The sequence below is a fragment of the Phytophthora ramorum genome, assembly GCF_020800215.1.
Source record: "Phytophthora ramorum isolate Pr-102 chromosome Unknown Phyram_PR-102_s0005, whole genome shotgun sequence".
NCBI classification, from domain to species: domain Eukaryota; phylum Oomycota; class Peronosporomycetes; order Peronosporales; family Peronosporaceae; genus Phytophthora; species Phytophthora ramorum.
This window is the reverse complement of record NW_027150651.1, coordinates 3496181-3506926: the sequence shown is the minus strand read 5'-3', so window position 1 is coordinate 3506926 and position 10746 is coordinate 3496181. Positions and strand designations below refer to the sequence as shown.

General features: G+C 55.7%; 1 protein-coding gene across 1 annotated transcript; it reads right to left on the bottom strand.

Annotated features, from left to right (window-relative positions):
* Nucleotides 1-8717: 8717 nt before the first annotated feature.
* Nucleotides 8718-9227, bottom strand: KRP23_6823 (uncharacterized protein; the record flags this gene model as incomplete). The annotated part of the gene is made up of 1 exon (XM_067892062.1): nucleotides 8718-9227. One exon carries the CDS (start codon nucleotides 9225-9227, stop codon nucleotides 8718-8720), a length of 510 nt encoding a protein of 169 aa, XP_067746359.1.
* Nucleotides 9228-10746: the final 1519 nt, after the last annotated feature.

Here is a 10746-nt window from a genome sequence, read left to right as displayed (position 1 = left end):
ATCGTGCAGTTCGCGAGCGAAACGCTTCCAGCTTGTGACTGGGAGCGACATCAACTCCGACGCTAACGTCGGAGGATTATTCAGCCTCATCTTCTTGTATTGGAGACCAATACTCGTACGCGTCAAGACATTCAATGTCTCGACGGTCGTCTCCAACTCCTGTGTCTGCCCGGCAGACACTGCTTGTAGCGTCTCGGTCCCTGACCGAGACTTGCGCAGCTTTGCTCGCTTGCGCCGTTCACTTCTCGTGCGGAGCCCGGCTCCGCGAGTTTCTTCCTGTCCAGGCCCGGCCGTGGACAGTTGTTCTTTGAATTCGCCGGCGGGTTCTACCCGCGGGCGCACGCGTTCAAGCCCGGCTTGATCGCGCACCGCTTCGTCGTGCAGCCCGGCTGCACGTGAGCTTGCAAGCATCTCCGGTGCAGGACGTTTGCAACCGTCCGCACTGCTTGCAGCGTCGGCTCCCAGAGCCGACGCGCCTTCTTTACCTCTACGCCTAACGGCGGAGTGTCTTTTGACCAATTGTGTGTCGACATTACCTGTCGACACTACCGCGTCGCCCCGGACGCTTCGAGACCCTCTCGAATCGGATTGAACCAGGCCCTGCTGATTCGGTTCACATCTTCTCCCAACGACTCTCGCAGTCGTTGGTGTTCGCTTGGGGTGACCGGAGACAGCCGCGTTCCGCGCTGTCTCTAGTGGAGGGCCGCATGCACCACGCGGTGCATGTGCTGCGCCGACAGGGCCATCGCTCTCTGTCGCGCTGCTGCTGCTCCCGAAGCGCACGATCGTGCGCTTCATCCAGTCGATCACCGGATCATGCCGTGCAAGCCACGGCATGCCCAACACCATATCGAACTTATCGTCCAGTTCGAGGACGATAAGCTCGTCGACGAACTCCTTCTCTTGGTAAGAGAAGCGTACGCGTACGATACGCTTCTCGGTTCTAACAACGACGCCCGTTGCTAGCCTCACTTCCAATAGACTTCGAGGTGTTTCCACCTCCTCGAAGTCAAGCCTTGGAAGGCTCTGCAGTCGAACAAAGTTGTTCGACGCTCCACAGTCCACTAGAGCACGAAGAGACCTCTCTCTCTTCGAGCTTACCTTCAGGATGACAAGGTTCGGCTTGTCATCTTGCTTCTTGCAGTGAGATTGACTCTCACTGGGGGCAGCGATCTTCATTGCAGCGTGTCCGATGTCGACACGCTCGATCGCATCACCAGCAGGGCGCCCCGCGCCTGCTGGTCCCTTTAGTTTTTTGATTGCCCGTGACGATACCCATTATCGCCACGACGGCTCCTCGCCGCGTGCACAGGTGCTGTGCACTCGCGGGCATAGGGACCGATGTTTCCGCAGCGGAAACAACGCACATTCGTTGATCCACGACGCTGCTGGTTCCCAGCAGCGGTCGCACTCGAGAGGTCCATTGGTTCGGGACCTCCCGTCGGCCTTGCCACCGGTCGTGGCATCAGCCGTGGGGCGTTCACATGCAGTTTAGCCTGCCGCAGGCTAAACTCTTCTTGCATTGCAAGCGCAATGGCAGCCTCGAGAGTATTTGGATACTCTCGGAAGAGATAGGTCTTCACAGACCCATCTCTAAGGCCCTTCATGAACGTGACGACCTTTGTCGCCTCGTCAATCGGGTTGGTCACGATGTTCGAGACCAAGTACCGTGCTCTTTGGGCGTAAGCATGCACGTCATGCTTGCCCTGTTGCAGATCGAGGAACTCCGCCCTCGATCGGAACTCGTTTTGCGGGGGCTCAAACGCTAGTTTGAGCTCCTTCTTGAACTCTTCGTACGTGCTAAAGCACGTAGGATCTGTGAGTCGGCGTCCGTACGCCCAACTCCTCGCTCGTCCGCCAAGACATGACATGGCGAACGCAACCTTCGACAACGGGTCGACGATACGTTGAGCCGTAATGGCAGTGTCGACCTCGACAAGCCAACGGAGGAGAGGCTCGCCCTCTCTTCCAACGTAGCTGATTACGTGGAGTTTCAATGACTCCACGCGCGGTGTGGCCGATGGCGACACCGAGGTTTGAGGAGCGGTTTCACGCTGTTCCTTCACGATGAAACCCAGAGCAACACCGTGTTGCTCCGTCGGTGATAGCGTTCGCAACATCGTTGCTACCGCCGCTTCCCCAATGACTTTTGACAGTCGTTGGAGGGCCTCCCACTCTGGTTCCGACAGGTGGGGGCAGTCTGCACGCGCAACATGCGTTGCAGACGTGTTTGGGCTACCCACGGACATGTTACTGTCCGAGTGCAGGTTCTCAGCCCCGCGTTCGTATTCCATACGAACGTGTTAGTCGGTCGTTGGACGGACTACAAAGTGCTACCAAGTGTAATGGGTCTGCTTAGACCCACTACTTAAGCTTACACGTGTGCGCACGTGTAGGAGGAAGCGTAGGAGTAATTTACTTAAGCTCAGTATACTTGTATCCACAAGTATACTTAAACCTAGATAAAAGAACCAAACGGAAGCTTTGGTGGTAAATGAGAACTGTATTGATTGTAAATGGGGTTTCCTCCTAAAACTGATATTTCTAATGAGAGGTTCTGCCATTGGATGGCTGGCAGAACCCCTATCTATTGAATGACTCTCATTGGTAGAAAGGTGTTACTTTCTACCAGTCATATGCCTTTTGCTATGAATGTGGACCACCCTGTGGTGGTCACCTGAATGTATGCCTTAGTGCATGTTGCACTAAGGTGGGAGGTGAACCGAATGTGTAGCCCCGCTACAGGATCAATGAGGCGCACGAAGAGGGTAATCCGATTGCGACGGAGATGTCGTCAAACAGAATGGAAAAACGAAGCGACGGGATGCCTATCGGAAGAGCGCCCATGATCGAGCCGAAGACGCCGCCGATCATCGAGTCGGAGATACCAGATTACGACGAAGTCTGTTACCATGAAGGAGGCGACTTGTTCGCGGAAGGCGTGGAAAAGCATATGGCTGTCTTGCCTGAGGTAGCAACCACTACCGACGAAGTCATGATCGAAGACATTCAGGTGGGAGACCCTGATTTCAACACCCCTGAGGAGGTCGATCATCTACGACAAATCATCTGGCGCCGGCGTCACCTACTGATCGGAAAGGGAAACGCGTTACCCCCGGCGGCTGTAGGCGCGGTGTGCGACATCGACGTTGGGGGAGCAACTCCTGTCGCCCAACGCGTTCGCCGGGTTGCCCCACAGTTTCGCGAGAAGCTGTCGGACCTGATCAAGAGTTTGATGTCTGCGGAGATGATCGTTCCGTCAACCTCGCCGTGGGCATCCCCGATCGTGGTCGTCTTCAAGAAGAACGGTGTTGACATCCGACTCTGTATCGATTACAGGCTGGTGAACGGATTGACACGACTGATGGTATATCCCATGCCGATGATCAACGATCTCTTGGAAGATTTGGACAAGGTGCTCTGGTACTGCTCCCTCGATATGCCCAGTGGTTTCTGGGTGGTGTCTATGACAGAGCGAGCTCGGACGATCTCTGCCTTTGTCACGCCATTCGGACTTTTCGAGTGGACGCGCATGCCTTTTGGGCTGAAGAACGACCCACAGATTTATCAGAGACTGATCGACAATGCGCTGTATGGACATCTCCGAATCCGGGCCGGTCACGACCCGTCGAAGCCGATCGACGTGTTCGAGGCAGGGGAGCCAGAGCCGGAACTGAAGCCGTCCGTGCTGGGAAGACGGTCGTACATCGACGACATTCTCGTTACGGCGACCACTTGGGATACTTTATGTGAAAAGGTTGAGAGGTTGTTGGACGCTTGCGAACGGTGGAATCTGTCGATCAGCGATGTCAAGAGCTTCTGGGGCCAGCACAAGGTGGGCTACTTGGGCCATCAGGTGTCTGCTGATGATTTGGAAGCTCACCCGAAGGACCTTGACGTGCTCAGTAATCTCCCTTTCCCGCTGACGCTGCAATCGATGTAGTCTTTCTTCGGAAGTTTGAACTACTACAGTCGCTTCATTGAAGACTTCGCGATCTATGCCGCCGTCTTGTACGAGCTGCGCGAAGCGGACTTTCATGAGATCAGCCGCCTAGAGAGGGTCAACCCTGACCAACAAATGACTGGGGGCGACGAACCACAGATTCCGGACGCTGATCGCTGGACCCGAGCGAAGATTGCATTCACAATGTTTAAGGCCAAATTCGTGTCCACACCGATCTTAAAGCATTTAGATCCCGATCGCACTCCAGTGATCGTGGTCTACGCGAGTCAGTGGGCGATATCTGCGGCACTTGTGCAAGAGCATGATGGCGTGTACTGGCCAGTAACTTTCACCAGTCGTACTTTGAAGTCCAACGAGCTCAACTACGGAATCGTCGACAAGGAAGTCTTGGCGCTTTTACGGATGCTGGACGTGAATTACACCTTGCTGACGACGAGATCGATCTTGGTGTTGTCCAGGCACTCGACGTTGACTTGGCTAGTCAACTCAGCCGGTTTCCAGGGAAGACTCGGCAACTGGGCTGCGCTGCTCTCAGAGTGGACGTTAGAGATCCGGAAATGCACGAAAGGGGAAGATGAAATCCTGGGCGCGATTGCACCAAGCATCACACCTCGCGCTGAAGTAGACGAAGCGCTGATCGCGATTGCGCCGGTGAAACAGCCTCGACAAACGATCCTCATGCCACCCCCTACGGTTGAAGCGGACGAGAATTTGTTAGTCGCGAGCTTCGATGGATCAGCACGTGTTAAACGTAGCAGTGGGGCTTACAGCGCGATCATATGGAAGCTCCCCGAGTGGACGATTTTGTCAGCCGCGTCGGAGTACATACCCGATCTGACCGTGAACGAAGCTGAGTACCGCGGGTTGTTGCTGTGTTTTGATCTGCTGTCGACTTTGGACCGGGGGTGGATCGTGATCTGCGGTGATTCCAACCTGGTGATCCGCCAGATGCGTGGTGAGATCACGTGTAACGCGCCAGGCCTGTTGCTGTTGCGCCAAAAGGCAATGGAACGGCTCAGATCGTGGCCGAAACACGAGTTCCTGCACATGAAGCGAGACTGGAATCAGAGTGCAGACAAGTTAGCGACCGCCGCTCTCCAACGAGAAGCAGGAACTGTGCTTACCTCAGAGGATGATCGGCAGGACTTGGTCACGCTTAACCGTCTGGATGAGCTTCTCAAGCCGAAGGATGACGACGGTATTGTCCGTGTGTTCGTGGTGACTAGATCAACGCGGCGTCGGCGATCGCCTCCCGAGGCTCTGCAGGAAACGATCATTCAGTGCATGCGAAGTGAGCCAGTTGTCCAAGCCCAGAATGAGGAAAAATGGATCACCGACCTAAAGGCGTAGACGTCGGTAGCTTGACCGCGTAGGAAGCCAAGTCGTGTGCTTAGATCGTGGACGAGTACGAGCTGGATGAGAGCGACTTGTTGCTCTATTGTCCATCATCCATGAAGCAGGACGAGGGTCGGGATGAGATCGCAAAGTTGGTGGTCCCGTAGACTCTGCAGCAAGATTTCTTACATCACTATCATGCGAGTCTGGAAGGAGGGCATCAGGGGATCGGAAGAACGTATCGACGAATCCGATCGCATTTTCACTGGAGAGGTCTGTACCGAAGTGTCCAACGCTACGTGGGAGAGTGCACAGACTGTGAGACAGGGAAAGGGCGACCCTTCGTGAGAGGAGAGTCCCCTGGAAACTTGCAAGCGACGTACCCGTTCCAGATTGTCGCGATGGATCACATTCCGTCGTTGCCCAAGTCCTTCAAGGGCAACACGGAGCTACTGATCTGGGTAGTCCTGTTCTCGGGATATGTGATCGCGAAAGCAAGCGCGTCAAGGACGGCCCAGACGATCGCGGAGAATTATGAAGAGTGTGTATTCCGCCGTTTTGGAGCCAGTGAAGCCATTCGGCACGACAGAGAACCCGGTTTTATGTCTGATTTCTTTCGTGCATTCAGCGGGATCGTGGGACAAAAACAGAGGGCCACGATGGCGTACCGGCCACAAGCAAACGGAACAGCTGAGCGTATGGTGCAGACGTTGATTCGAGCGTTGAAGATGCACGTCGCAGACGTTAACCAACAAGACTGGGACGAGTACGCAGAACGCCTCACATTCGCGATCAACACGGCCCAAAATCGTGTGCGTGGAGACACGCCGTTCTATCTGATCCACAGATGGGACCCACGATCCACGCTGGAAGCGGCGCTACCCATCGGGAGCACTCGCCGACGTAATCGCGAGCCACGACGATGGCGATTCCACATGCAAAGTCAATATCGGCGCGCTAGGGAGCAGGTAAATGAGCGGCTCCTGGAAGCGATCCAGTCGCGGGCCAACGAACACAACCAGAACGTCCGATATCAGGAGATTGAGGCTGGTGCACAAGTCTGGCTGTATCTCGACCGGGTGAAGGAAGGCTACGCGAGAAAACTGGCGCGTATGCGGCACGGCCCGTTCCGGGTAGTCGAGATGGTAGGTAATCACGCAGCGAGACTGGAGACTGCCGGCACGGAGTACCGCTTATTCCCGATCGTCCACGTGTCCAAGCTCAAGCTGGTGCGAAGCTTTCCCGATCGCCCTACGTTGGCGCTCACCGTGGCTGAAGGCGATCGTTTCGATTTTGACGAAGCAATCCTGCCAGAAGATAGTTGGGAACGCAGCCTTGGCGAAGACGAATACGAGGTTGACAGGATTGTGGACGTGTGATCAGGGCGGCGTACGCGCTATGGGCGAGTTCATCGAGAGTTCCAAGTGTACTGGAAGGGCTACGAGGATCCATCATGGGTCGACGAGGCCGACCTCAACTGCGGAGCATTGTTGCGTGAGTATGAACGTGAGGGAACTAACCGCAACCGATTCGGAGTCATGCAGTCGCATGAGGCGGAGGAGGAGGGCTCGTAGCAGGTTGGCTGTTGCGGGCGGAAGATGTGAAGAACGATGTGTGGGGAGACCGCACATCGAGGAGGAGGAAGGGATATTTGTGGAGTGACGTATGGCCTGGGGCGAAGCAACCCTGTTTCAAGGTGGCACCCAGAGCTTCATAAGCAAGGAAGATCGATGAAGAAATAACGCAGAAACCGAGGTGAATGAGATCATGTGATCTCGTTAAAGGGTTTCGGGATAGCTAAGCGCGATTTCCTAATTCCCGGTCGCTGGACGACAAAATTTGGCGGCAAGACGCGGAAGGCGAGAACCAGGGTGGTCTGGAAGGTTGTCGCGGTACTGGTTACGCCACGGCTCCCCCAAGTCAATCGCGCGAAGAGCGTCGATCAAGGTCGAGGGTCGTGGGGTACATCCCAAGCCGGGATACCACACTCTTTTCTCGCCGAGCCGGGGAAAATGCAGGAAAAAGGGGTCAAGGAGCAGATCTAGATCGCAATGGCCGTCGATCATCCCGCGGAGAATGTGTCGGAAGAACGATTTCCAGCGGGCGCCAAGACGAGATCGCTGACGTCGCTCTTCCCAGAAGGCGGTCAAGAACGGATATGAGTTTCGAAGTGCAGAACTTATGGGGAATGCGTGGGCCGATTCCCACAGGGCCTGCCGATGTTCGTCCTCCAACTGTAAATACTTGGTCGAGATCGGCGTGAACCAACCCGTCATCTCGAACGACACTGGCGTCACGACGACGTTCAGATTCTCCCAAGGAGAAGTCGCGTACAGGGCCAGGATCTGGAGCTCAGTGATCAGCCCTTCGGACCACCGATTGGGAGGAGGAGTCTGGTCACTTGGAGGAAATAACCAATTCTTCGGTTTGGCGAAATGATGGAAAAGCAAGTTGACGTCCATCTCCAGCACGCTGACGCGACCGACGTATCTGGCCGGCCACGGATCGACGTCAACCGCAGTACGGCGAACACGATTTTGATAGCCGGGAATCCACTCGTCGCGAGGAATGGTGGTTGACGCAAGCTGTGCCAACTGCCCGGGGTTGAGAAGTTGATTGCGATGAGATCGTGGTTCGCTGATCACGCTGTCATCACTGTCAGTCTGGTTGACCACACCCGAAACCCCTTGAGCTGCGTCACGATCGGTTGCCGCCCCAGGGGTATGAGCAGTTTGATCACCATCGCCGTCCTGGCTGTTGTTGTCACTCGACCGGTCGCTGCGCTCACTGTTGTCACCGTGGCTGGATCGATGATCATCGTCACTGCTATCCCTGGGACTGTCACCACCACCGGCATCTCCAGAGCGACCATGGTTCCCGTTCGAAGCCTCAGAGGAGTCGGACGACCCGACATCAATTGGGCGATTGGGCGATCCACCAGTGGATGTGTCGGCAGAGCGGCGCCGGAGGGAAGATCGAGAACCAGTAAGCGCTGCCCTCAGTGAATCGTCATCACTTTCCGATGACGAACCGGACTGAGATCGACCATCCCCGTTTGAATGGGACGGACTGTCGCCGCTAACATGCCCCGAGCTGGACCCTGAAGGCGAACGCCCACGGGGCGAATTGGAGCCCAACGGACGCGATCGACGACAACGACGAGGAGGGGATGGACTGGCCGAAGATCGTGGACTACGGGGCCTTTTGGAACTGCCTTGAGCGCCGGGCGAGCTCGGCGCTAGTGCCGAAGTGGACCCGGGCTGCACCAGGGGGATCAATCCAGCCACACGATCACGGATGGTGTCGCGATCATGTATTGCTTGGTCGCGCTCAGCTTCGAACGTGTTGGAGGCAGTTCGAGCCGCAGCCAAGTCACACCTCAGGACGGAGTTGTCGTGTTGCGACGTCCGGAGGCGGGCTAGGTGTGTACGTCCTGCTCGAGGCGCAGCCGGTCACGGATAGCAGCAATCTCGCGCGAATTGTCAAGGCGCTCTCGCACCACACACTCGAAGTTTGCAGCCAGTCGCTGCGCGTCTTGACAGCGGCGGTAGAGGATGTCGTATTGGCGTTGGCAGAACAAGACGTAAGGGGACGCGTTGGCATACGCCGCATCGATTTCGCGCTCCAGGCGATCAGCCCGCTCCCGTTGAGCGACATACGCGCGTTGGAGGTTTGCGTGGTCTTCCTCCAGACTTGACTGAGCGTCGGCGCGATCTAATAGGTCCGCGAAGGTATCCAAGAGATTGCGGGCCGCCCCTCGATCGACGTGCGGCAGAGCGATTGAGAGAGTCGGCACCACCGGAGAGCGAGGCTCAGCCGCCACTGCACGATCCAGAGAAGCTGTATTGGGAGCGCCCGAAGTACTAAGACGCGTCGGAGTGCTGGAACCGGAGGTTCCCGGAGTGCTGGGGCGCGTCGGAGAAACCATGTCGGATCCGGGAAGCTGCAACGAGGGAGTGCGAGGCGGCGAATGGAGTTGTGTGTGCTGGACCCGACCGCTGTACGGCCGTACCCAGCACAGGGGGCGATTGAGGTGAAGCGACTTGCCAGTTGGAGAGATTGAGCGATTCGGAAGGGACTGATGGCATGAGATCGCGTTTGGAGGAATCGCGATGGAAAGATTGCGGATGTGTCCAGTTATGGCCAGTTGTGTACAGTGGTGTCCAGTTATGTCCGGTTGTGTTCAGAAGACATCCATCTCCGGATTGAAGTGGATACATGTCGACCTGATGAGTATGGCGTAATCATTTATGCCGACCTGATCAAGATCGATATTGAGCAATCATTTCGATACGCAATCTGATCCAGATCGACATGCGACAAACATTTCGATACGCGATCTGTACTCACGATTATTGTGGGTACAATGGACCAATCTTTTCGACACGGTACCGCGATCTTGGTACATCAGACCAAGTTCAAGCTACGGTGTGCAATCAAGGGATGCGCAAGCGGGATAGGGAGAGAGCAGGATAGGGAGAGATCTTTAGGACCTTTACTTTTGGTTAAGAGATTCCGATTTGCCTTGCAAGACACAAGTGGCGTCCATACTTTCCGGGGAAGGAATTACATTGGCCTACCCGACGAAGGACCTGTGGTGGAGCGGGATCGCGAAAACGATGACGCGATCCGAGACTGCCGACTATCGGAGGGGGTACTCCGTTGATCAGGCGTGATCAGAAAACCTTGTAGTCACCTTGTGTACCCGACGGCGGGGCGGATTACGCTCTTCCGGTGTTCACTGAAGATGTCAGTGGGTGACCAAGGCGGAGGTTGGAGCTGGACTGCTCCTTCCGGGGAATGGGTGGGTGACGGCCACGCGGGTATCCTTCACGCGGTCGTCGGTGGTTGATGATCGGGTCTTGGGACAAGTCGATCACGTGGGGGGTGTCCTTGGGTGTGTGCTGTTGTAGCCCTTTCCGTTGCTTGCCGCCTCGTCTGGCGGGGTCTTGAGTTGAGATGAGAGTAGACGATCGCACCCTGGCCAAGCTATCCAGGTCTGCGTCGTGTCCTTGGTCGACTGGGTGGGTCCTTCGTCGGGTAGGCCAATGTAATTCCTTCCCCGGAAAGTATGGACGCCACTTGTGTCTTGCAAGGCAAATCGGAATCTCTTAACCAAAAGTAAAGGTCCTAAAGATCTCTCCCTATCCTGCTCTCTCCCTATCCCGCTTGCGCATCCCTTGATTGCACACCGTAGCTTGAACTTGGTCTGATGTACCAAGATCGCGGTACCGTGTCGAAAAGATTGGTCCATTGTACCCACAATAATCGTGAGTACAGATCGCGTATCGAAATGTTTGTCGCATGTCGATCTGGATCAGATTGCGTATCGAAATGATTGCTCAATATCGATCTTGATCAGGTCGGCATAAATGATTACGCCATACTCATCAGGTCGACATGTATCCACTTCAATCCGGAGATGGATGTCTTCTGAACACAACCGG